Source organism: Lissotriton vulgaris, chromosome 1_1, assembly GCF_964263255.1.
Source record: "Lissotriton vulgaris chromosome 1_1, aLisVul1.2, whole genome shotgun sequence".
In the NCBI taxonomy this organism is placed as follows: domain Eukaryota; kingdom Metazoa; phylum Chordata; class Amphibia; order Caudata; family Salamandridae; genus Lissotriton; species Lissotriton vulgaris.
The window spans coordinates 1,119,887,186-1,119,914,028 of NC_141685.1; the positions used below are offsets into that span (position 1 = coordinate 1,119,887,186).

Sequence of the window (26,843 nt, forward strand, 5' to 3'; positions counted from 1 at the left end):
ATATATCCTTCGATGGCCACCATTTCTTCGTACCTCAGGTCGAGATGCTAGAAAAAAATCACGCACTGACATGGCCAAAGCATTGGGTGCCCTACAGACACCACCTCCGCCGAATGTAGGAGCCTGACTTTTTATGTGGTAGCAATAACTTAATGGCACAACTTACAAGAAGTACAGATTATCCTTATTGTTTAAAATTAATAATATCAATTTCTCCATTTGTGGTAGTGTGGTCGAAGCTTATGCTTATCAGAGGGTAGTGTTAAGCATTTGTTGTGTGTATACACACACACACAAAGACCCACACAATGAGACACATACACGCACAATGAGACAAGCACACAATGAGACAAGCACACAATGAAAAACACAGTGAGACGCACACAGTGAGACGCACACAGTGAGACGCACACAGTGAGACGCACACAGTGAGACGCACACAGTGAGACGCACACAGTGAGACGCACACAGTGAGACGCACACAGTGAGACGCACACAGTGAGACGCACACAGTGAGAAACACACAGTGAGACACACACAGTGAGACACACACTGAGAGACACACTCAAAGAAATTGGAGACCAATTTAGAAAAATAGCAGATTTTTATATATTTTTAGACACCAAGATCGGACTTGGGTAAGTACATTCAGAGTTATAGATTTTTTGTAGAAATAGAAAAATACAGTGGAATCGAAATTTGCCTAGCTTACGTAACAGTAAGTTTCGATTCTATTAAGGACACGGGGTCTCAGATTATGCTTTTCTTTCTCCGCAATTTATTACAATAGAAAAAACACAGCAGCCTCAGAAGAGCTTACAACGAAAAAATGCTTATATCTCAACAATGTAAAGCATTATCCATAACACAATCCAAGAAAAAAAGTCTCAGACTACAACTCCCATCCTTCCAACATAGTCCGTCTCCACGGAGTCCTTCCATTATGTCTATAACCCATAGATAGGGAGTCCCTTCTCCATGTTCCTCCTCTTTCTTCGCGTGAATTACGCACTCAGTTCATTGGTCTGGTTTGGAACCGTCATTTCCTAACAGAAAAAACAAAACTGCGTAAGCGTTGTAACGGAAGGCACATATGCTTACAGCCAAATTAAGCAATCACATGACCAAATTCAAGTAAACCATCAAAACCTGGTTACTTACTGCCATACGGGCGGGATGTCGTTCGAAGACGTCCTGGGTGGGATAATCCTCGCCTCCGTGTCCTTAATAGAATTGAAACTTACCGTTACGTAAGCTAGGCAAATTTCGATTCTATGGCAGGACCGGAGGCTCAGATTATGCTAGTTCAAAGCTTACTTACCACCAAATGAGCAATATCCACCACAGGCTTAAAGTAAAACCTCTTATTTATTTATTTTATTTTTTACACTTATATGGCCCGCAGCTACCCAAAAAGGGTTTCCCGGCGCCGACGACATGTCACTGAACAGGGGTATGGGATGAGCTTAGTCAGTAGGGTTATTTCTGGAGAAGACAGGTCTTTATGTTCTTCCTAAACCTGGCATAGTTTTCTTCTTTGCGAATGTGAGGGGGGAGTATATTCCAGAGAATGGGCCCTAGGACAGAGAAGGACCTCCCTCCCATTCTCGCCAGTCTGAACCTGGGAGCTACAAAGTTTGCTGCGGTTTGGGAGCGCAGCTTCCTTCCCAGGATGTAGGGAGTAGCTAGTGCTTGCAGGTATTTCCGTGCCATACCAGTTTTTATCCTGAACATATAGCTCCGGGCTTTGAACCTAATGCGGTTTTCCACCCTGAGCCAATGCAGGTCCTTCAGGTGCTTCGACACACTGGCAGTTTTCGGGATTTTGCATAAGAGTCTTGCAGCCGAATTTTGGACAAGTTGCAGCCGTTTAATGACAGCCTGATGTGAGCCCAGGTAAAGAATGTTGCCGTAGTCAAGATTAGATGTTATGAGTACATTGACTACGGTCTTTTGGGTTGCAGGGGGCAGCATCCATAGGATTTTTTTCAGCCACTTCATAATGGTGAAACAGAGGCCTACCACTTTGTTGGCCTGTTGTTTCATGGATAGGGCGTTGTCGATGGTAACCCCCAGGTTTCTTACATGGGTGGCAGGTGTAGGGAGGTTACCTAACTCGGAGGGCCAGTGGGAGGAGTTCCACAATTTATTTTTCCCCGGAAGCAGGATCTCTGTTTTGTCTCCGTTTAACTTCAGCTGGTTGGTGGACATCCAGCTGAAGATATTTTGGAGCCCCTGTCTGAGAAGGGATGGGGCTGAGGGGTTGGACTCTGACAGTGAGAAGATGATCTGAGAATCATCTGCATAGGTCATGAGGGTGTGTCCTGACCTGTCTACTAAATCAGCCAGGGGTCTGAGGTAGAGTTTAAAGAACAGTGGGCTCAGGATGGAGCCCTGTGGTACTCCATGTGGGGCACTGAACGTATCAGAACAGGCGAGGGAGGATGTGATCTGAAACGTCCTGTGTGTCAGAAAAGACTTGATCCATTGTAGTGCGGCACCCCGGATATCATTTCTATCAAGTGTGGCCAGAAGTTTGTTGTGTGAGATGGTGTCAAAAGCCGCACTCAGGTCTAACAGAATGAGTGCGACTGTTTGACCCTCATCTAGGAGTTTCCTGATGGTTTCGGTTACTCCCAGTAGAGCGGTTTCGGTGGAGAAGCCAGCTCTAAAACCGGACTGTGACGAGTGAAGGAGGGAATTTTCTTCAGTGAAAAGTGTGAGGGCGGAGTGAATGTGTCTTTCCAGAAGTTTTGAAAAGGCTGGGAGAAGAGATATGGGTCGGTAATTGGCTAGTATTTCAGGGTTGGCTGTGAGTTTTTTTTAGAAGTGGACTGATCATAGCGTGTTTCCAGAGTGAAGGGACTGTGGAGAGTTGAAGGGAAGAGTTTAGAGTATCGGCGATAATGGTCAGGGATGTGACGTCAATTTGTTTCAAGACACTAACGGGTAATGGATCACGGGGGGAGCCTGATTTGATGGTCTTGAGGGTGGACCTAAGTGATTCCAAGGTTATAGGAGGCCAGTGTTCTAAGGTGTTTATTTCGGCCGACCAAGGGGGCATAACCTCTTGTGGGCCGTTTGCGGAGGTGTTTGAATTAATATAGAGGATGATTTTGTCAATTTTTCCAGTGAAGGAGGCGAGATCTTGACATTGTTTTTTGTTTAGTGGGATGGCAGTTGCGGTCGTTTGCGCACCTGCAAGTTCTTTTACTGTATTAAAGAGTGTTCTTGCCCTATTAGGTGCTGTATTGATGGTATTCGCTACATAAAGGGCTCGAGCTTTAATGCATGCAGAGTGGTATTCATTTCTGGCTTTATGATATATCATATTTTTTTCATGTGCATAGTCTTTCCGCCACTGTCTTTCGAGGGCTTTGCTCTTCGATTTTTCGGCTTTTAGGAGCTCGTTATACCAGGGGGCTGGGGGACGGTGGGCGTTCCTTTTTGTCCGAGATGGAGGGAGACGGCTGTCTGCGGCGTTTCCCAGCCATGAATGTGTTGCATTAGCAATACTTTCCATGTCAAGGGCTGGGGCAGGGGGTTCAATAGCTAGCGTTCCGTTCAGTTTTTCGACATCAAGCAACTTCCAATTTCTCATAGAGGAAGCAGGCCAGACAGTATTCGTTTGAAAGGGTGCTGGTAGTGTTAGGCAAAAGTGAATAAGATGGTGGTCTGACCAGCAGATGGGAAAAGTGTTTTGCCGTCTCAATTCGGGAATGTTAGAAAAGATGGGGTCTAGCAGGTGTCCTGCCTTGTGAGTAGGCCCAGAATAAAGTAGTCTTACGTTCAGTGCTGCTAGGTCATCCAGTAGGTTGGTGCATGCTGCGTTAGTAGGGTCGTCGAGGTGCAGATTTAAGTCTCCAATCAAAGAAAAGTTTTTGGAGGCAAGGTGAAATGGTGTGATGTGGTTAGCCAGATTTGCAGCCCATGTGTTGGCATTCCCGGGGGGCCTATATATTAGAAGGCCGGAGAACGTGAAGTTGGGGTTTAGGGTGATTTTAAAAGATGCCGCTTCACATTCAGGGATGTTGACTGACTCCAGGCTACATGTGAGTTCTCTACAGAAGATAATAGCGATACCCCCGCCTAGTTTACCCTCTCTATCTCTCCTAGCAATGGCCTAGTTTGGAGGGAGAGCAGTTGCTACATCAGGACCCGCGCTTTCGTGCAGCCAAGTTTCTGTTAAGAATAGGGCACTGGGTTTGTTGTCCAGTAAAAGATTGAAAATGTCTAGTTTGTGTTGCGGTAGAGATCTGCAGTTTATGCTATAGAAAGAGAATTCACGAGCTTCTTGTTTTGGCCCATGATTCTGCGTTGAGTTGCAGGGTCTTGGTTCAGGGTAGGGTTGGAAGCTGGTGAGAGTGAAGTTACATTTAGAGCAGGTAGTGTTTCCTTTCAGTGACGGCGTTAGTGTGGTGCAGTTACTATGTTTGGCAGGACGTAGGGCCCTTAATTGTTCGGAGCTCATACCTGGGTTTCGTAGGGCCGGTGGGGTATAGTTCCATGCCCCTTGCCCCGGCCTGACCCGGACGGGGCCCAGACGGGCTGGTCTTAGGCTTGTCTTTGGCGCGGGTATGGCGCGGTCGCAGCGCGTATTCGCTGCGCGTCATAGAGGGCATCAGGTTTATGTAGAGGACGGGCTAGTCATCAGCTCCGCCTCTACACACTCGCCCAATCAGTGTCTGCCCCGGCCGGGAAGCCGGAAGAAGGTACCGCCCTGCACCCTCTACACTAACAAGCCTAACACTTGCGGTGGACCGGGGCTGCAGGGGCGACAATTGCCTCAGTGGTAAGTGGGTACAAATGTAGTTAAGAAAAAAACACACGGTGCAATTTTTAAGATCAATCGACGCAGTGGTTATTAAAATAATTCTCGCGCTCTAAACATAAGATCGTTATCCAACGCAGGTCAATCAGGGCAGGCATTTAGTTTTAAAAAATAAGCGGTGCAATTCTTAGTCTCAATCACACAGCAAGAGTTGGTCTAACAGAAAGCGCTTCACCATACACTTTGCGCAAGGTGGAATCTGAGGACCAGTCAGCGGCCCGCATTAAATCCTCTAAACGAGCTCCTACAGAGAAAGCCTTAGAGGCTATGCCCCCCCTGGCAGAGTGAGCTCCGAAACGTTTGGTATCAATACTTGCCTCCTGCATGACCCAGCGCACCCACCTGGCTATAGTGGGGGAAGAGACTGCATGGTGTGGCTTTCGCAAGGCAATCAACAACTGTCTCTCGCCCGGAGGGCGAATGTCCCAATACGCATCCTCATAAGCTTTCAGACACTGAACAACACACAGCTTCGGAACGTCCACAAAAGCCAGGTACGAAATCGTTCTAGAAGCCGACTTTGTGCGGCGACCAATCGTGAAAGTGACTCCGTCCGGCGAAAACACGCGTGCCGAGACATCCAAAGCACGCACATCTGACACACTCTGGCAGGACACTAAGCATAAAAGCATCGCCAACTTCACCGAGAGTTCCTTGAAAGACAGATCCCTATTAGGCTGCCAGGATAGAAAAAGGTTCAACACCACATTAACAACCCAAAGGACAGAATATCGCGGTTCCGGAGGCAATGACAACCGGATGCCCCGCAAAAGCCAGCACACAAGAGGATGTACCCCAACAGGAGAACCATCAACCGGATGGTGTGCCGCTGAGGTAGCCGAACGCATAGCGTTAATTGTGCGGTATGCAAAACCATCCATGGCCAGCTCTGCCCAAAAATTCAATACGGGAACGACTCCCGCGACCAAGGGATCCAGGCCCCGTCGAAGACACCTACGAACCCACTTAGACCAAGCGAATTTGTAGCGCTTCGACGTACTGACTGCCCAGGCCTTGGACAAAAGTCCCTCAGCCTATCTCGAAAGGCCTCGGAGCGACCAACGTCTCCTGAAAGTCTCCATGCCATGAGGTGGAGAGAGCCCTGAACGATGAGATGATGCGGCTCCCGATCCGGGTTGAGAAGCAGGTGAGGAAACCGGGGGAGTACGATTGGAGAATCCCAGGAAAGTTCCAGAAGTACTGGAAACCAGACTTGGTACCTCCATAGCGGCGTCACCAGAACCTGCTCCACCACCTGCCGGCGAACCTGAGACGCCATCCACATCACCATTGAAAAGGGGGGAAACGCAAAGGGCCTCTCCTGGCTCCAGTCCTGGAGGAAAGCGTCCGTGGCCTCTGCCAGCGGATCTGGCCTCCAACTGAAGAACCTCGGAAGTTGATGGTCCAAGCGGGACGCGAACAGGTCCACTGAGAAAGGACCCCACAGCTCGTTCAGCCAGTGAAAAACCTGAACATCCAACATCCACAGACTGGAGTCCCGAAGGTATCTGGAGTGCCAGTCCGCAATCTGGTTGGCCTGGCCCGGCAGGTACTCCGCCGTCACAGAAACGTGACGGTCCAGACAGTAATCCCAGAATGGTTTCGCCAAATTCGCCAGTGCAGGGGACCTCAAGCCCCCTAGGTGGTTAACGTATCGAACTGCCGACACATTGTCCATCTTCAACAGCACACACGACTTCACTGAGTCTCCGGTCCAGCAGTGTACTGCGAACGAACCCGCCAGAAGTTTTAGACAGTTGATATGCAACTTCTGTTCTTCCAACGACCAGGTGCCGCCTGTGGAAAAATCTCCACAGCGCGCCCCCCAACCGACCCTGCTGGCATCGGACTCGATAATGAGGTCCGGGGTAGACCTGAAAATAGCCCGGCCTCCATGTGGAACAGCCACCACGACATCTCGTCTTTCACCTCCTTCGAGAGGGGAATCATCTGGTCGTAAGACATGCCCCTGTGCAGATGGTAAGCCTTGAGACGCTGAAGGGCCCTGTAATGAAGAGGGCCCGGGAAGATGGCCTAGATCGAAGACGATAGAAGGACTACCACTCTGGCGACTTGCGGCAAAGACGTGTGGGACTTTGTTATTGTCTGCCGCAAGACATGCTTGATTTTGGACAATTTTCGCGACGGAAGGCTGAGGGAAGCGTCGACTGAGTCTATGACGAACCCCAAGAATTCTACCTTCAGAGATGATACGAGAACTGATTTGCCATTGATGATAAAACCGAGCTCCTGCAGGAGGTCCACAGTCCGGCGCAGCTGGGAAAGCAAACTGTGCGGACATTGCGCCATCAGCAAGATGTCGTCCAAATATACGATGAGGCGTATCCCCTGCCTTTGCAGGAACTCCACCACGGGATGTAACACTTTCGTGAAACACCACGGGCCGACGACAGACCGAACGGCAGGGCGGTGAACTCGAACACCCGTTCCCTCCAGAGGAACTGCAGGAAGCGACAGTGCGGTGGATAGATCGGAACCACAAGATAAGCATCCTTGAGATCCAACCACACCAACCAATCTCGCGGGAGGAGGACATCCCGAAGAAGATGAATCCCCTCCATTTTGAAATGACGGTAAATCAACCATCCGTTGAATTCCTTGAGGTTGATTACCGATCGACGGCCACCGCCGGGCTTGTCTACCAAGAAAAGATTGCTGATGAACGCTGAAGGGTGCTGAATTGACTGACGAACGGCCCCTTTGCGGAGGAGCTCCGCGACCTCTTCGTCTATCAACTGAGCATCAGACACCGAGAAGGTTATAGGCCGTGGGGTACCCACCTGATAGGGTTGGTCATAGAATTCGATATGAAATCCGCGGATGGTTTGCAACACCCATGCATCCGCTGTAAGGTCCTCCCACGCACCCTGAAAGGCCGCTAACCGACCGCCAATCTGAACCTGCTTTGCAGGGATAACACTCACCGTTTGCGTTGTTGGAGTTCTTTCTGAAGCCTCGACCTCCGAAGCGTTGCCCTCTTGTAGGGTAGAAGGAGTTGAAATTGGCTGAGGTGTTATACTGCCCTCGCCCGGAGCCTTGCCCTCTACTGCCGGCATTCTGCCCGCCACGGCCGGTCGCGCGGCCCCTACCGCAACCGGCCCCTTGGGAGAAACGCTGCTGGAAGTCGCGTTTAATACTGGACTGGGCCTTATCCAGCGAGGTGAAGGTTGACACAAACTTGCCTAACTCTTTAATAAACGGCTCCCCAAAGAGACCGCCCTAGGCAACCGCCCCCGCCTCCGAAGAGGCTAGGTCCCCTAACTTCGGATCAAGTTTTATCAGGAAAGACCTCCAGCGTTAGGTCGAAAGGGCGCAGTTGGCATTGCCTTAAAAATATAATCACCCTCTGCGCCCAATTTGACAGGATGTCGGAAGAGATGGCGGTCCCAGTGACCTTAGCTTCCTCCGCCATATCAAGGATTTTTGTAATGGGCCCCACTGCGTCAAGCAGCTTGTCCTGGCACGACCGCCAGGATCGGTCAATTCCTTTACGCGGGTCCTTCATAAATTTCGCCAGAAAGGTCGCCATCTTCGTATCTAAATCCGGCATCATGGCCACCTTGCCTTCCAAGGTGGGCCTAGGGCACTCCCCACGGAGGCACCCCCTGGCCTCTTTCTCTAGAGGCTTGCGCAACCGACTAGCCACAAACTTTGCCACCTTGTCACCCGAGGTCCAGGCCGCGGACCGCGGATGCATGATTTCATCCGGGTCCAGCATACCTGAGCTGTCCCGTGGCAACTCAGCGGACAAGCTCGAAGGCCGCCAGGAGCGTACCGACTCCCCGTCCGAATCCGGGGAATCCCCCGGGGACGAGGGGGCAGTTTCAGGAGCCACTACAGAGGCGGGGGCCGAAGGCTGGTCAGGCGGGGGCGCGGTCGCCTTTGCTAGAAAAGCGTCTCGCAGACGTTCAAAGGCTCCCTTGTCCACCCCCTGGGCGCCCTCTTACAACCCCTCTCTACAGGGCTTCTTAGGAGGGGAGGGGGGGGCCCTCTCCCGATTGACCCAGGAGGGAATATGGAAGCCCTCCCTGCGTCTGGGCTAGCTTGGCACATTCCTCCACAATGCGCGCAGAGAGACGCTCCTCCATAGGAGCCACTACCTCCGCCACGCAACGGTAAATGGAGCTATCTACTGCCTGATAGAACTCCTCATCCTGCAGATAGGACTGCAAGTCATCTTCGTAATACTCGCTCTCCATGATGCCAAAAACCACTACCAGGATCCTACTCACTACCCAACTAGCGTGGGCGTTATTGTAATTTGGGGCAGTCCGGAGGACTGCAATAAAGTTTTAACGCCAGGGACTGGCAGGGATAGGGAGCACTCACCCCCACAGCACGCAGACCCACCTCACAGGGACCAGGTCAGCCACCTCACCGCGCGCTACCCCACCGTAGCTAAAATGAGTGCAGGTCCTGCCACAAGGCGTCAATCGCGCTACAAACCGCCGTACAGACCCCACTGGGGCATTCAACAGGGGCAATGGGGGGCTACAGACCTGGAAAACCGGGCGTTCGAGAGGCAGCTCGAGGGCACGGCTCCACGGCAGTTAGTCTCCTCAGCGCTGCTCCTCCGTGAGGAAAAAAACGCGGTGGGGACCAACGAGACGCGGCAGTGCCCTCTAGCGGTTGACAGCGCACCGCAACATGCACGGAAACAAAAGCCGCGAAGGAAGCGAAACGGCGCTTCCGCGACACGCTTGTGGCTCTGTGAAGGCAAAATTACATCAGAGACCCCGCAGCCCCCAAAACATTGCAAATAAACAGTATTCCTCCCCCCAAGCCGTATCACAACTTTGGGAGAAAAAGGAAACACTTATCTGGCTGCGTGAGCAGCGAAGAAAGAGGAGGAACATGGAGAAGGGACTCCCTATCTATGGGTTATGGACATAATGGAAGGACTCCGTGGAGACTGACGATGTTGGAAGGATGGGAGTTGTAGTCCCAGAGACTTTTTTTCTTGGATTGTGTTATGGATAATGCTTTACTTTGTTGAGATATAAGCATGTTTTCGTTGTAAGCTTTTCTGAGGCTGCTGTGTTTTTTCTATTGTAATATATTGCGGAGAAAGAAAAGCATAATCTGAGCCTCCGGTCCTGCCATAGAATAAAGATTTTGAGGTATGATCATCGAAAGTGGTAATGTTTTCCTATGGGAGAAACATACACTTGCTACATATACTTGTGAGCAGTTCTTGAAGGGGCTTTTCAGACTTAAGTGCTTTGGGGCCAAGGTCCAAGAAATCACCAGCTGTTCGGTTTTTCCTGCCCTGGTGAGTCCAGCTGCAGAAGTGCTGGTTGCACTGTTGGCCTCAAGCGCTACATGGTAAAGTCAATGGCAAAAGTGCCTGAAAAAGATAGGCTGAATGGAACCCAAAGAGGAGCTCTGCTCTTAAGGGTCTCTAGAGCACAGGGACACACCTGGTTTACATTAGGCTGGGTGGGAGGGGGTCTCACGTGCAGCAGTGTTTTGTCCGGCGGGTCGCTTGAATTAGAGGCTCTCACTTGGCATCGACGACCTGAAGGAGAGAAAACAGAACAGCAGGTCCACTGTGAATGGAAATCTTGTGGATTCCAAAATCCCTCAATGCCAGGTCAGTATTGGCATTGGTGGTGTCTGGACTGGAGACGCAAAAAGCTTTGGTAGCTGCAAGGGCGCCAGTACCCAGGGTATTGCTGCATAATGGCTTCGGGAGGGGTCAGCGGCTCAAGACTGAGAACAAGGGGGTTGGCCTCCTGACAACCTTTTCCTAGTGAGTTACTCCCTTGGCGGGCCTGAGGCCTGCAAGCCAAGTATCTGGTTGATGCAGTCATTCCTGCAGAGGGATGACTCAACCACCACAAGGGAGCTGCTGCTTGGTTGTTGGAAAGTGCCTCTTTTGACATTATCCCACAACTTTTTGCATGGAACATGATGTGGGTTTAATTGAAAGTGCACAGGGTCCCTGACAATGAGGTTTCCTGTGCCAGAGTTGTAGGTAGGTGGTTCTGCATATACTATACCAAAATGAGGTACAGAGTGCATAGAGTCCAGTGGTACCCCAAAGGTAGGCAGTGGTAAAAGTAGATAGCACCTTACTCTCTATTTGTGGGAGTTTGGGGGAGCAGCAAGGATTTGTCAGAGGGCAGTGTTAAGCATTTGTTGTACACACCATCAGCAAATGTCAGACACTCAAAGACTGAACTCGGACCAATTTGTTTGTATAAAAATATGACTTTATTTTATCTCTAGAACCAAACCGGGCACAGATAAGTGAAATAAATGCTTTGCAACGTATTATGCAATGTTTACAGGTGAATGCAAGTTCAAATGCAGTTGTTTGAAATACAGGTAAGTCAAGGTATTGACATTACTGTACAGATTACTTTTTTGTTGCTTTTTGGATTACTTTTTAAGTTACTTTTTCTACTCACTGGGATATGCCTAGATATCACACTGGGACATTTCCTAGAGAAAAGGTAAGTAAAATCAGTTTTGCACATCTGTAATTTTTCAGATTGCAATACAAATCACTCCACACTGGATTCCTGGGGAGAGAAATGCAGTTATTGGTAACCAGGTAAGTGCTCAGTCTTACGGTTTGAGTTTCTGGGGTTAGAACAAGTGTACCTCCAGGGTCGAGGATGCACTCTCTAAACACCCTCAGCGGCATTAGGGCGGCTGATTGAAGAGTGCTGAGTCCCAATGTTATCCAATGGGGGATGGGGCCTCTGGTTGGTGGCTGCTTACGAGCAGGCCACTGGGTTTTGGTAACAAACCTCCTGGTGTTAGGCTCAGGGCAAAGGGGGATCCTGTTGAACACACAAAGTGCACCCGCAGAGGTGTAGGGGGCTGGTTTGGTTTCAGGTGTCCTTTTGATTTCAATGGGGATTCTCCGGTTTCAACAAAGACTGCAGGCTTGGGACGAAGATCTTCTGGAGGTGACTACCGGCTAGAGAGGTAAGTTGGGATTCTGGGACACTGTCGGTTGGGCCACCCATGGCCGTGGGACTTAAGGTGCAGGAGTGAATTTAGACTTCATGTTTTTCTTACCCTCTGCAGTCTGGGGGATCCTCCAGAAAGAGGCTGCAGGCTTTGCTGGGAGGTTCGAGGAAGGTCAGAGACCACCAGATCTCGGGTCAGAATCGGAGGGGGAGACCGCCTCTTGGTGTTAAGCCACTCGCACTCAGGCGACTGGTGCAGACTTGCGGATTCGGCCAGAGTCTGTGGGTTAACAAATCCGGTGTACACGGGAGACAAAGTCCTTTCTTTGGAAGGCAGGGCAGGCCCTCTGGTTACTTGAGGTTGCTGGCTGCAGGACACACTGGTGTTATGCTTCTGCAGGTTCGAGGTGGGGACATGCCAGTAGGGCTGGGGTCAAGTCAGTGGGCATCGTCCTCCTCTTAGCTTCAGCACGGCTATTCGGGCCTTCTTCTTTTCTCCTTGGTCGTTTCTTGTCTGAGGAAGCAGGTTCGGTGGTGCCCCTAAATACCGGATTTAGGGGCCTTACAGTTAAGTAAAGGTTGGGACCAAGGGGTCCCTTCCTTGGGGTGAGTACACCCCCTATTATGACACCCTCCAGTGGAAGGGGGCATATGCCTCACTCTGGTTGTCTGGGTCCCCCCAATCTGCAGGATGGCAGGGACTTAGAGTTGTGATTCACCTTCCTTCCCCCACCTGAGTGGTGGGGTTGACAAAGGTGGTTCTCCCGACCAAAGTTGGGGTCAGATCCGGTGAGGACCAGTTGCTGGAAGCAGCAAAAGGCCTGGGGAAGTTCACAAAGGCGGCAAGCCTTTTAAACTTCCCCTTCATGGACCCTGCCCATTCTGGGGGAAGAGGCTTGGCACCTCCTTCCTGGTTGTACATTGTTTCAGACACCTCGAGAGCAGCAGGCTCTCGACCCAGGGGTCCACAAACATGTCTGGTAGTGTCAGCTGGTGAGCAACGACTCAGCCTGGACACTAGTGTTAGGTCATTTTTGAGGGGGCATCTTAAAGATGCATTTTTCATTAAATGCCACACTGTCTGGCACAGTTTTGGTTTAATGTGCTGAGAAGTTTATAGTGAACTTCCAGTTCTCAGTAAAGCTATTATGGTACTGTGGAGTTTGTAATGACAAGCTCCCCAGCACCACATGTTCGTAATAGCATTACTGCTCTTACAATGTCTAAAGATTGGCTTCAACACTGTATGGGTACGGGCTCATACACCTGTACCCTCACCACTGGTATAGTGCACCCAGCTAGAGGGTGGCTGTTCTGTGCCGGGGCAGTGGGTTGTAGGCATGGCATACAGGGATGTGTGCCATGTAGACTCTTCACTTTGTTATGCACCAAAACACCCAGCCTTTAAAGGCAGTGTGTCTGTGTGTATGTGAAGTTATTGGGCCTCTAAGGGTGGCACAATAAGTCCTGCAGCCCTCCGAGGCCTTCCCTGCTCACAGTGCCCTGGGTAACTGTGGTACCATTGACCAGGGGCTGACCTGTGGCCAGAGAGTGCCGATTGGTTTTTGTTTTTAATGCAGTTTTATGGAAAGAACATAGGCCATGGGTACCTGTTTGGCAGGAGCCCAGGGCACACTCAAAGTACATCAGCAGTTCAGCAAATAGTGGGCACAACCATGCAAAAAGATGGGACTTTATTACTAGAGTTCCTTCCCTAAAACTGCGCCACTATTTACACATCGGATCCCCCAGTAAGTTCCCAGTAAATGGAACCCCTGGTACCTAGGGCATTGGGACTAAAGAGGTTCCCCTAGGGACCCCTCACCAAGGCCATGCTAACTGCCACAGCAGACTACATGTCTTGGTGTAGACAAAAACGACAGTCGACAAGGCACGCTGCCTGTGTGCCATATTAAACCAGTACTACCTAATGTATGAGAAAGTCACCTCTCTAGCAAACGTTACAAAGCCCTAAGACAAGGTGCACTATATCTCAGATGTGGGCATATCTGAATAAGCAGATATTGCCCTAAAATCTTTACGTCTATTCTTAATATTGTAAGTGCTAGAGAGGCCTTAGAAAGTACATAGTCTGCAAACTTGACAACGTGAGTTCCCCAACACCATGATGGCTTCACTGAACCTAGGGGTATTGGTACCAAACAACTCTTCTTAATAACCCCACACTTATGCCAGTGTTGGATTTGTCTGAGAGACAATCAGTTATGGATTCCTCACCTTAGAATTAACCCCAGCCATAAAACTGGATCCGGAGAATTTTTCTTCAGTACCCCTGCGTGTTGGTAAGTGGCGTTGGTCGACTCTGCGTTCGTCGTTGGCATCGGGGTCGCTGGAATGATGTCACAGTATCTACTTAGACGCGGCCCTTGCACGCTGACGTCGGTTCTTTCTGTTTTCACGCCAGCCAGCGCAGATCCGGAGAGAGCGGTACCTTGAGTGACTTTTTTACTCTTTGTGTGACTGTCGACATCTTTTTGAGTCGTTTGACTCCTGGTGCACGTAAGGATGCCCCGTTCTCAAACCGACTTCAAGACTTGCGACTCCTGTCGCAAATTGATGTTGTGTATGGACCTGCACCTCGTATGCCTTTGGTGTTTGGAGAGCGACCACGACCCGAAGTCGTGCTCAGACTGCCGCTAAAGGTCCCGGTTGAGCGGGAGGTCGTGGGACGTCACAGAGCCATCACCACCACTCATCGTTGAAGTCTTGGTCTTCGTGTAAGTCTAAGCACAAAAAGAATGCAAAGAAGCATTGCCGCTCTTCGCTTTCTCCCAGTCTGTTGGCTGATGCGGCGCAGGTTGTGGAAGGTAGTCATCCGGCTCTGCCCGCGGATCCTGCTTGGTTGACCGTGAGCTTCTTTCCTCCTTTTCCGGGAGCTGGGGTGACGCCTGTCCAACTTCGTAGCTTTTACGAAGCCCTCCATTCGATCTTTGTGCAGCCAGACTCCGCGGGCGCGCCTTCGGGCCCCACGGACTCAGCTGGGGGTTCTAGGCCTTTGATGCCGGCAGCTTTGGATCTGGCGCCGTAGGGCCACAGGGATCCAGGATCTGGAACGGCGCTGGTTGACCTTGTGACCCCTCCGGTGGTGAATGCAGTGGTGACACCTCCGCCTCCTTCGAGGCTGGTTGTGTCCCAGCAGTCGTCTACCCCAGCCTCCCCCTCGATGTGGACACACAGCCGTACCGGCGTCTGGACCGACTCCCGGATTGGCGTTGACTGGTACTTTTGTACCACTGTTCTCCCCTGGTGTTCCCTATCGCCCTGAGTGGCTACCAGAGGAGGGTGAGGAGGACTGGGAGGGGTCTGTGAACCCTCTAGCAGACCAGTTAGAAGATCCGGAAAGTAGAGAAGAGTTGGGTGAGGCCAGTGGTCTGGACACCTCCCCAGACCTTGGCATGCTATCTCCCCCTACTGTGGCTACAGAGGAGGGTGCATCATACGCAGTGGTGTTGCATAGGGTGGCTGAGGCCTTAAACCTTGAGCTTCCTACAGTGGCGGTGAGGACGAACCTCCTTACTAAGGTGCTTCAACTGGCAGCGGCCTCCTTGAACCCCTGCTGCCGTCCATGGAGGCCCTCACTGACCTCCTTTTGGGCACTTGGTCAAAGCCCAACACAGGGGCTCCTGTGGATAGAATGATTGCCTGACGCCACCGCCCGGCACCGGGTGACCCCATTTTCCTCTCCCAACGTCCCCACCCCTGAGAGCTTGTTGGTCCAAGCCTCGACGTCCAAGGGCGCATTCCCTACCGCACCACCTGATAGGGAATACAAGAAGCTGGACCACCTTGGGAAGAAGATGTTTTCTTCCTCCAGCTTAGGACTCCGGTCGGTGAACACTGCATGTCTCTTGGGCCGCTACTCCCACTCGGTGTTGAACATGGTCACGCAGGTACTGCCACAGTGCCTGGAGAAGGCCCAGCCCGTGTTCTCCCGTGCGGTTGCCGAATGGAGAGAGGCAGCAAAGTTTGCCAGAAGATGTGGGCTGGACACTGCCGACTCGCTCGGCAGGACGATTTCAACATCTGTATCCCTGAGTTGCTACGCCTGGCTGAGGTCCACTGCCTTTTCGGTGATGTCCAAGGTACACTTTTGGACATGCCTTTTGATGGCCATCGCTTGTTTAGCAACAAGGCAGACCATGCACTTGAGCGCTTAAAGGATTCCAGGGCACTGCCAGATCCTTGGGCCTAACTTCCAACTCCCGCCCAGTGCAGTCTGCTTTTCACCCCTTTTGTAGCTAAGGAAGGGGTTCTCTGCCACGTTCCGCCCAGGGCCACATCCTGCGCAAGCTGTCCTCCTCCTCACAGCCGTGACGTGGGTCCCACTGTCATGGGCTTGGGGCCAGCGGGTGGGCCAGTCCACCAGTGCCCCCTTTGCAGCAGCCTCCAAGCCCTCCTCCTCCAATCTTTCAGGACCACCATTCACCAGTGGGCGGCAGGATTCGCCATCACCTCCCCCACTGGCTTAACATCATGTTAAACAGATGGGTTTTGCAGATAGTCTTTAGGGGCTACTCCCTCCCCTTCGAGGCTACCTCTCCATCCATGCCGCCCCAATTCCATTGTATGTCGGAGGAACATTTGGCCCCTCTCCAACAGGAAGTTAAGACTCTCTTGGCCAAGGGAGTCATCGAGTGAGTTCCTGCCCCAGAAGTAGGTTGTGGTTGTTATTCCCACTACTTTCTGGTGCCCAAGCTGGACACGGGCCTGCGTCTTATCTTGGATCTCAGGAACGTCAACCTCTTCCTTTTCACGTGATGTTATTAAAGACTGCCAACATTAGACAATGTTATAAAGATTCCAAGGTTTCAATATTTAAGGAGGAAATACCATGTGATTGGTCTGGAATACTTTTTTTGAAAATCCTGAAGGAATTCCCCTGAATGCCAAATGTATTATCAAGGAGGCATGCTGCTCCAGGGGCAGTAGGCTTATTAGTTACCAACATGACGATATGTGAGACCCCAGTATGCCTCCTGCCCCTGCACATTTGGATCTATCTTTTTCTATTAAGACTCCGATTCGATTTTATCTAACCAGGTTCCCTTTATGCACTGTGCACTTTTTGCTGCCATTTCCTTGCTAAGGAGGGTGGTCAAACAGGCTTATATTGTCTCCGTTCAAAGCACTATGCACTTTATATTATTTTGCACATTGTATAAATCAGAAAAAACTAGATTTCCGCTCTCATTACTAAGGAATGCTTGCCCTTGCTCGTGTATTGATGGTTTTAAATGTTTATAGTTTTCGGCTATGTCTGAAATCTGTAATGCAGTAGCTAATTACATAAGTGGATCTATAGCGATCAGAAAGCATCATGAGTAAAATTTCCATATAGAGTTACTTTTTTGTGTGAATCTTGTATGTACTATATTTTATCTGTAATTCTTTTTATTTTTCTCTGAGCCGAGATAGTTATTCTTGACTTGACTTGCCCTTAGAAATGGTCTAGTGTACAGCAGAATATATTTAGGTTTGTTGTAGTAGTGAAGTATGTGGGTAGGAGATGTAATATCCATCCTTATGTATTCTGTTTAATTTCTGCCAGATAGACTCTGCGTACACCCAGAATGCTCTGCCAAAGTTCATTTGAAAGCGTGCTTATAATATTTAGCTTTTCTCATCTAATACGTGGTACTATTGGGTACGCAAGCAAGTTGACAACGCTTTCAGTCCTATACTTCCAGACACTTGCCAGCATGTGTTCAGTCAGACATGGTTGATTGCTCTGTTGGAGTAGTCATGTTTGTGCCTTCACTAGGTAGCTGGACTACACTTGATGGTTCATTTGAATGTGTTGCATGCATTTTCAGACAATTGAAAGTTGGAGTCTGGTCACTATATCCACAGTATTGAATTATGGAGCAGCTGTACAATCCTTGATAAGAAAGTTGTAGTGAAGTCTCATGACTTGCAGCACATCCTAAGACTGGAAGCTTGGAGTCTTGGGATCACGTCTGCATCCTATTGCTGCCCATCCAGGTGCAGCGTGTGCCTGGCTCATTGTCTGTTCTGATGTTGCCACTTTTTAAACAAATTATTCAAATAACATTGTTGTATTGTTAATTAAAAAAACGTTTATGCTCCCAACTCCTGCAAATTGCATTTTACAACATTTGAGTAGCAGCTAATACCACACTGGTGCTTCAGGGTTAATATGGGCAACTACTTCCTGCAAAAGCTACCAGTCATGTCCTGAAATGTAGTTGCTGTTGGCTGTCATTTGAATCACTCTCCTTAGGTGGTGGGTGACATCTCCTGTAGCTAGCGCCGCGCTAGGTTTTATTGATCATTTTGTCTGTCAATTTAAAATACGCTGACTGACTAAATTATGTGAGACTGCAATAGCAACTCCGCATGGACAATGTTCATGTAAGGTCACTAACGACATTCAAGTGTTACGGATTTGCCCCTGCTTGTACTTTTAAGTATACTTTAACATTTTTATTTTACCTCTCCACTCCATCACTTTTTGTCACTTACAGCGTCAGAGACTTCGAGAGCTTCTCATCCGTCAACAGATTCAGAGAAATACTCTTCGTCAAGAGAAGGAAGCTGCTGCAGCAGCTGCAAATTCCTCCCAGTCTGTATGGAGTGTAGACAACAGCAATCAGACCTTTGACCAGATGGGCCGAGGTGTATCGCCTTATCTAGTGGCGCAGGTTTGTGTTTCATTGGACACAGTGTAATGATTAGATCAGGTAGAACATTGCTGCTCCACCTTTTGTTTTGCTTCTCTATCATTGAATTAATGCATGTGTAGGGTTTTGTGCAAGTGGGTTTGGTAAGGGATGCGGGGCTCTCTTTCCCGCAGAATCAGTTTTAAGAAGGTTGTGATCATTTTGCATTAATTATGGAGCATGATTCAGGTCAATTTCTCAACTGACACATTACTCATTCCGAATACTTTTTTCGTTTCCCTTTAGGACAAAGCTGGGCTTGTGACTCCCACCTCCACTACTGGCAAGGGTCCTTCCTTGTCCCAAACTGGATTTGCACAGGATGACAGATTGTCCAGGCCGCCTCCTTCAGCGACCCCATCGAGTGTGGACGCTGTCAGCAGGTGCACATTTGCTCTCTGTATGTAGTTTTATGGGAAGTTAGCCCATTGTAGAAGCAAAGGCATTGTGTTTTGTAATGCAATCCTGATGAGGGCGAAGGAGTTAAGAAGACAAAGAGAAACGCTTGAATGTATTTTTATGGACTCGCTATTAAACCACACAAGAGGATTTGGTAGCCAAGAAACAGAATAAGAAAGGCTACAACGGTTAAGTATCCATGCCTATCTCCAGCTCCTCGTATGTGGTTATGAATCTTTAGGAAATTGAAATATGAATGATGTTGTAAGACTTCACCAGGTAATGTCATAATCTCGATCAGTCCAGTTTGGTTTCTTTAACAAATCCTTTAACTTAGTCCTGGGTAGTTATGGTAGAGAGCAGTCATGCTTAGTCATAGGAGCAAGTGTAAAGCATTTAAAAGTATCAGAACAAAAGGTAAGTAAGAAACGTGATACCGAAGTCCAATTTATAAAAATAGAATGTATTTTTATATTAAACTAGGTGCCAAAACAGCAAAAATAAATTGAAAGAAACATGAAGGTATAATTTTAAAAGATAAGTAAATACTTTTAAGTTACACTAAATCTTTGTATTAGCTGTTGCGGTTCCTGAGCCAACGTTAGCACAACTACCAATCCTGAAGGTCAGACCATTTCCCTTCAGCGGTTCCTTGGTCCCTGTTACTCGGAGCACTTGACACTTCTAGCGGGGGCAGCACTGTGCGTTGGGTGACAATTGCTGGAGGTAGACCTGAAAGACTACCTTTCTATTAAATGTTATCTTAAATCGAAGCTGAGCAATGGGTTGGGTTTAATATAGCGATTAATTAGATTCGTTAGAGTAATATCTTTGGTGGTCCCAAATGGAATTTTGCACTTAGTGCGCTGGAACTCTGTTAGCCAATGCGGACCCCTTGCCTTGCTACAGTGAAAACAGAAATTTTGTGTTTTCACTGTCAGTTTAAGCTTAAAAGGAACATGCCTTTCATTGTTATACTGAACACCCTGCCTGGTAGGCAACCAATGCAAAAACAACAGTTGATGGACAGAATGCAGAACAATGTCATACATTCACCCCAGTACAGAGATCAGGGCCTAAATCCATCGTTTTTTTGCTAACCACACCACCCCAGTTCAGACATGGCCATATGCAAATCAGCCTTGACCCTTTGCCTCATGGGAACAGTTCAGCCCGAACTGCCAAACCAGGTCTTCCCTGGACCGGAATCAAGCATCCTAGGACCGGTTTCTGGCTATCAGCGGTCTTCAGACAGGATAGATTTACTCCAGTGGCGTGGAGAGCACAGGACTCATGTCTGAGCATACCCGTCCCACTCGGGGTGACAAATACAAATACAACATGCAACCAAAGCCTTTCCTCTGGGTAACTACTTAAAAAGGAAGGATTTGACATTGCCAAAGGGTTTATCTTGCCTTGTCAAGTTGGCAGGTTTAACCCTGACAAGGCTTCAGTGGTAGACCTGGATTCACTTTGTCACTGACAGCAGTAGTGGCAAGGTAGAGTGCTCCAATCCACTGGTGGCTTTCAACTTACTAGCCCTGGGTACCTCTTGTTCCATATTCTAGGGACTTGTAAGTATATTAATGAGCCAATTTGGTATTCGCCAATTGTACATGTGCTTTATGCGTGGTTTGATTCAGGAGAAGGGGGTGTGGGGAGGGCAAGGGTTGGATCAGAGCTTAAATACCAGGGCTGCAGCCCCTCAAGCTCTCACAAACACTTTAGCCATCATCTTGTGTCCCAGTTCTGACTCAGTAGCCATAATCTGCCTCAATCCGAGAAAATGGAAGATCTGATAGAGACCATTAGCCACAGATTCCTTAACGTAGAATTATCCCCAGGCGTGAGACTGGATCCGGAAAATTGTTCTTTTCCCAGCATCTCTTCTTGTCGGGGGCAGCACCTGCGGGTGTGATGTCAGCGAGGTCACATAAGCCCCACCCCGGCGCGCTGACATCAGTTTTTTCCTTTTCCGCGTGCAATGCAGATCCGGTTTGTGCTCTGGGCCTGTTTGGGCCTTTCCCTTCACTATTGCGTAGTGATTTGTGGGAACAGTATGCGGATGCCTTCAGGCTTTAAAACGTGTTTGTCTTGTGGGCACCTGATGTTGGTGAAGGACCCTCACCTCATTTGCATGTGGTGCTTGGGGAAAGATCACAGCTCCACTGACTGCGAGGCGTGCCAACGGTTGAAGCTGAAGTTGCGGCGGGAACTCCGGATTAAGCTTCTCTCGGCTCGCATGTCCAGGTCAGCTTTGTTACCTCGATCAGGGTCTGCAGAACGTTTTCGAAGCGGTCGTCATCACCATCGCCCTCATCCCTCTCCTGTGCCGCAAGAGCATTGCTCCCCTGTCGGTAAGTGTTGCAGTTTGTCCCCGAAGGCTGGTTTCCGGCCTGTTGGGGGCGTGGGCTCTCCGCTTGTGATGCGGGCCGCGTATCGTCCCACTATCCACTGTTTCGCCGTGAGGGGGCATCGAGAGCCCAGAGGCTGGCATTGCTGGCTCCTCCTCCTCATCCTTCCCCTCCTGGGACATCAACGTCACTGCGGCTGCAGTTTTCGCCAGAGGAACCATAGGTCCCCCATTCCTCTGCGCTTCTTTCTCCCTTCCGGACCTGGCCTTTCTCCACTCAGATTTGGTTTAGGGGATGGCCACCTTAGCTTGCAGCAGTCGCCGACAAAGGAGCTGCTTTCCCCACCACAGAGCCCCAAGGAGGCGGGTGCGGCCTTCGCTTGTGCTGTTTTCACGGTTGCGGGAATTCTGCGCATGGGTGATCCGGCTGCTCATTATCCCGTGGATCATCTTTTGAAGGTTCTTCACCAGGGCTCTAGTGGGAGGGAGCTTCTGCTTCCCTTTGAGGGTTCGCTCTGTTCTTCTCTGATGGGAGCTTGGTGGTGCCCGCCACGGGGATCCGGTGCCCCAACACCTTCTGCATCAACACCTTCCTGGACCGCCTGACCTGGTGTGCCTTTCCCTCCCCCCTTCTAACAGAGGGCCCCTTTTGTGGACCGCCTTTTTTTCCCTGCCGCCGCTATTGTCTCCACCATCACGGGAGGCCCATTGGCTGGATTCTTGGGGGCGCAATATGTTCGCCTTGACCAGTGTGGCTCTGCAGGCCCTTACAACCTTGTGTATTGGCGAGGGCCACCTCTTGCTTGTGGGACTCGGTTGAGTCCCTTTGATCTGCTGCTTCTCCGGAGGGTGCTGGTGTTGACTTGTAGCACCACGCGTTAGATGGCCGGGAGCTGGCGGCGTTTATCCTTTGCTCAGCTCTGGACATTTCAACGGTGCTTGGTCGTGCCATGGCGTCTTCGGTTGCCCTTCGCCGACATGCTGGCTCCGGGACAGTGTGTTCCCGTAAAATGTTCGGGAACGGCTGTTGGATCTGCCCCTACGATGGCACTCTGTTCCATGCGCTGGCAGACTCGGTCATCCAGAGGTTCTTGGCGGGGCTGCTTCCTCCTCCTCCTCCTCAGCCTCCTCCGTCTCCGCCTCCTCCTCCTCCTCCCCCTCCCCCTCCCCCTCCTCCTCCTCCTCCCCCTCCTCCTCCTCCCCTCCCCCCCCTCCTCCTCCCCCCCCCACCTTCTCCCCCTCCTCCCCTCAGTGATCTGTAGGTTGATCTGGTTCTTGGGCGCTGTTCTTTCGTTGCAGCGGTCGCCCCAGTTGTGTGATCTGTGTGTTTCATGTGCCTAAGAGTCTACTTTTATTGGGACAGTGGCTATGTTGGCGGCCCCTTTTTTTGCTTTGTCTTTTTTTGGGTTATCTGTAGCAGATTGGCCCTGAGATTAAGCCTTCTGTCGTTTACTCTTGGCTGCTTGACAAGCCTTCTGCGGGGCTTTTTTCCCGCAGTTCTTTCTGTTGTCCTCTGCTGCGGAAGTTTCTTCCTAAGAGGGTTCCCATGTCTTGGGACTAACATACCCCAGGTGGGGTAGCGGTAGCTGTTATATAGCGTGTTCTGTGCTTGGGAGTTGTGGTCGCCTTTGGGTCTCTGCTCTCCCTGGCGTTTAAGTGCGTTGCTGGTGTAATTCCCTTCTAGGTAGTCGGAATGCCTTTGGCGGCGCCCCGGGGTAAACTTCTCTGGGGTCGCTGCGCTGTTAGCCTGGTCTGCCCTGCAGTCTGTGGCATGGCGTCATCGCTCCTGTTTAACTTCTTTTTGTGTTGTGTTCGCGGACCCCTTCCTGAGGTGTGTCCGGGGCCTTCTTCCCCATTTCTGGCTCTGTCTTGGGGGCTGAGATGGATTTCTGTTCCTCTTTCTTTCAGGCGCACCCTGCCCGGTCTACCTTGGTGTCCCCGGGCTGCTCTTTCTGCTTCCGCCTGCTTCATTGCTGTAGGCGCTGTTCTGTCTGGTCTATTGACTTCTGGTGGGATCAGCTGCCCTCTTCGCGGGATGTGTTCCTGGTGAGGGGGGACTTGCCCTTTTTCGGCCTCATCTCCTTGGCGCCTCTGGGTGGATCTTCTTCCTAGTCTTGGCCCTGGATTGAGGTTTTTGTTGCCTGATGTAGGCGTGGGGTGCTTCAGCCTCCTCTTGCCTTGCCCCTGTTTCCTCTGCGAAGTGTGAACGGGTTTCCTCTTCCTTTCTTCTTTCCACATACCCCTTGGGATCTGTAGTGTTCTGACTGTACGGGTTCCACTTGCTTGGGGGGACAGGGATCCTCGCCCTGTCCGTCGGATTGGGACCCTCTGTTATGTCCAGACTGGTGGGGCCCTCTCGCAGACCCTCCTCCCCGTGGGTATGGCTAGTTTATCTATTCTACGTTAAGGAATCTGCGGCTAGTAGTCTCTATCAGATGCACAAGTTACTTACCTTTGGTAACGATGCATCTGGTAGAGACGATTCCAGTCGCAGATTTCTTCACGACCCACCCTTTCTCCCCATTCTGCAAGGGCCATTAGCTTGCTCTTCCGCGCTCGCCTGCCTCTGGGTACCTTGTCTTCTGCGAGTGCCCTCTTTCACTCCTCCCTAGCGGGATGCTTGTTGGGGGTTTGCATCCATTCCTTCTTTCTGGTACGGAACCGGCAGGTTCATGTGGGATCTTGCGCCCCTACTCTCTGGTGCTTGCAGTAGGGGGCCTTCTACTTTTTCCTTGTTTGGAGTTTCTGGCTCATGGGCAGTCCTGTGAGTTGGTCTCCTGGCTGGGCCTCAGCCTTGGCTCCTTTCAGGGGACGCAACTCCCCCTAGTGGTGTTGTCTTGGGGTGAATTGTTGTTGCTCTTCGGTCTTTCCCCGTTAATGGACTGTGGTTGCAGGCTTCTTCGTCTGATACAGTTTTTCATATGCTTTTCCAATCTCCAGGTGACTGTTGTATTGTTTGCGGGGGTTCGAGGCATGTGGGCTGCTGAATTCATATCTGTGCATAGATCGCCACCTAGTGTTGGGTCCGGATGATTGCACATTGTTGTCCTGGAAGAGTCTTCGAAGTATCACGAGATAGGTGGCTCCTCCCCTGGACTACAGTGCGCATGGGCATCGCCTCCATCCCCAGATTGTTTTTTTCCGCCATTGGGTTCGGATGTGTTTTCGGTTCCCTCTGTCGGACCCGATAGTTGTTCATCTTCTACTCGAGACCAAAAGGTCTTTAGGCTGGGCGTCGGTATAGTTGCGAACGGGTTCTTTCTGACTCTCAGCTCCGATCTCTTGCTGCCCTTCCACGTGCTTTCGGCGCGGACGGGCCTACACTACACTCTTGCTATGGAGCGAACTCCGTTTAAGAAGTGCCCGGTGTGTAACTCTAAATATTCACACCTCGATGTGCACCCTGTGTGCAATACCTGCTTGTCGCCGGATCACCGCGAATACACCTGTATGGCGTGTTCGAAGTTCCGGAGCAAGAAGACTCTAAAGATTCGCCGGGCTAACAGGCTCCAGGCTCAGTTATCGGCTTCGGCGCCCCCACCAGACGACATTTTCCAAGAATCTGTCGAGGGAGCAGACGACGTGCAAGGTTCGGACTCTAATCCCGCATCCGAAGGTGAAACCTGTGACGAAGGTGCGGAGAACTTTGACGAAGGTGCGGAGAACTTTGACGAAGTCGCCGACGAGGTAGGGGACGACGAACAGGCTTTTGCCACTATGGGTGATAGCTCAGAGGAGGAGCATCCCCAACGAGACTCTGGGGTTATTACCCCTCCTACGGCCCAGGTCGAGGGATCGCCTTCGGGCCTTACCCAAGATCTAACTATGAGTCCTACGTCCCCGCCTCCGGGCCCGGTCACGGACACTTATGAACAATCACTTACGTCGAAGAAAACGAAAGTGAAGCCAACTGGTCCCGCACCCTTGGATGCGAAACCGAAAGTGAAAGTTGCGCTGGTGAAGAAGGTTCTGGAGACGTCAACTTCCAGGGAAACCAAAATGGCCGACTCGAAGAGCCACGCCAAGATGGCCGACCCGAAGTCCTCGGGGTCGGTACCGAAGGCGAAATCGTCCGGCGCGGCTGCGTCGGCTCCGAAAGGGGTCGTGAACCCGAAGTCGGCTCCGAAAGGGGTCGTGGACCCGAGGTCGGCTCCGAAAGTGGTCGTGGACCCGACGTCGGCTCCGAAGAAGCGCCTGGGCGACGGCGAGCGTGGCCAGGGGGCCTCGGCCCCGAAGAAGGCGCATGTCGAGCCGGTCAAGCCCTCTCCGGCCTTGACGAAGGAGGTGGAGGAATCCTTGCAGCGGATTCGAAAGGACACTGTGGCGCCGAAGCTCACGCCTAAGCCTGCGAAGGAGCAGACGCCTATCCGTTTCACCCTTCCTCCCAAGTCGACGCCAAAGGCCTTCGCGCCGAAACAGAGTGGACCCTCGAAGGAGGTATTGGCACCTAAAGCGGCCTTGGTGGTGTCGAAGCTTCGACTCCAACCCCTTGCTGAAGAGGAACGTCGTGAGGTAATCATCGACGCCAACACCGGAAAACTGTCGCTCCTCAAAAGAAAGATCACGACGGAGCCGGCGCTGGAACATTTTAAGATCCCTCTCAAGAACAAACGGGACTCCGAGGGCTCTTCGGCTTTGGTGGAACCTATGTCCCCACAAACCTTGGGGTACTCGCCGACGCATTCCGTCGCAGCCGGTGCGGACGACGAGGATGCCGAGTACGACTATCCGGCGTACTCGGATCCGGAGGAGGAGCACGTTCCGTGGACCGCCGGAGGCGACCCGGAGGACCCGCAGGGGGGTCAGGACGCTCAACTTTTCGCGGCCAAGACGTCCCCGACCGAGGATTCGGCGGCCTTCAATGCCCTGATAGAAAGAGCTGCTGCTAACCACGACGTCGAGCTGCACTCGGACCCCGTGGATGTGGACTTCTTGTTCGACACCTTCTCGGTAGCCGAAAAATCAGTCAAAACGCTACCGATGCTGAAGGGGGTGCTTAAACATGCAACGGAGGTTTTCAAGGAGCCCACCCGAGCGCGTGTGGTCAACCCTCGCATCGACAGGAAATATAAAGCAGCGCCAACGGATCCGACATATATCAAGGGACACTTGCAATTGGACTCCCTGGTTGTTTCCAATGCTCGGAAGAGGGCAAACTCTCAAACTACTGGTGACGCTCCTCCCCCAGATAAAGAGTCCAAAATTTTCGAAGCCTCAGGCAAACGGATTGCTGCACAGGCAGCTAATATTTGGAGAATATCTAACACCCAAGCCTTGCTTGCTCGTTATGATAGGGCCCATTATGACACATTAGAGGCCATACTGCAACACTTGCCTGACCAATACAAGGAGGCGGGGGAGATGCTGATTCAGGAGGGTAAACTCATTACAAATGCATCCATTAAATGTGCTTTGGATGTGGCAGACACAGCCTCCAGGGCTATCAATACTAGTGTGCTGCTTCGACGCCATGCCTGGCTTAGAATTTCGGGGTTCAAACCCGACATCCAAACCACTATACTGAATCAGACAGTTAATCCTGACCATCTGTTTGGCCCAGAGGTGGATGCCACACTGGAAAAGATGAAAAAAGATACGGAAACTGCCAAGTCCAT

At 50.9% G+C, this 26,843-nt stretch overlaps 1 protein-coding gene across 4 annotated transcripts in view; it reads left to right on the top strand.

The window, feature by feature from the left end:
• KMT2D (lysine methyltransferase 2D) overlaps window positions 1–26,843 on the top strand; it is a 1,692,256-nt gene that overhangs the window by 998,187 nt on the left and 667,226 nt on the right. For all 4 annotated transcript variants that reach the window (XM_086963706.1, XM_086963708.1, XM_086963710.1 and 1 more), the window contains 2 exons: window positions 18,282–18,458; window positions 18,723–18,859. In XM_086963706.1, coding sequence (XP_086819832.1) covers window positions 18,282–18,458; window positions 18,723–18,859 — 314 coding nt within the window. The remainder of the gene's footprint in view (window positions 1–18,281; window positions 18,459–18,722; window positions 18,860–26,843) is intronic.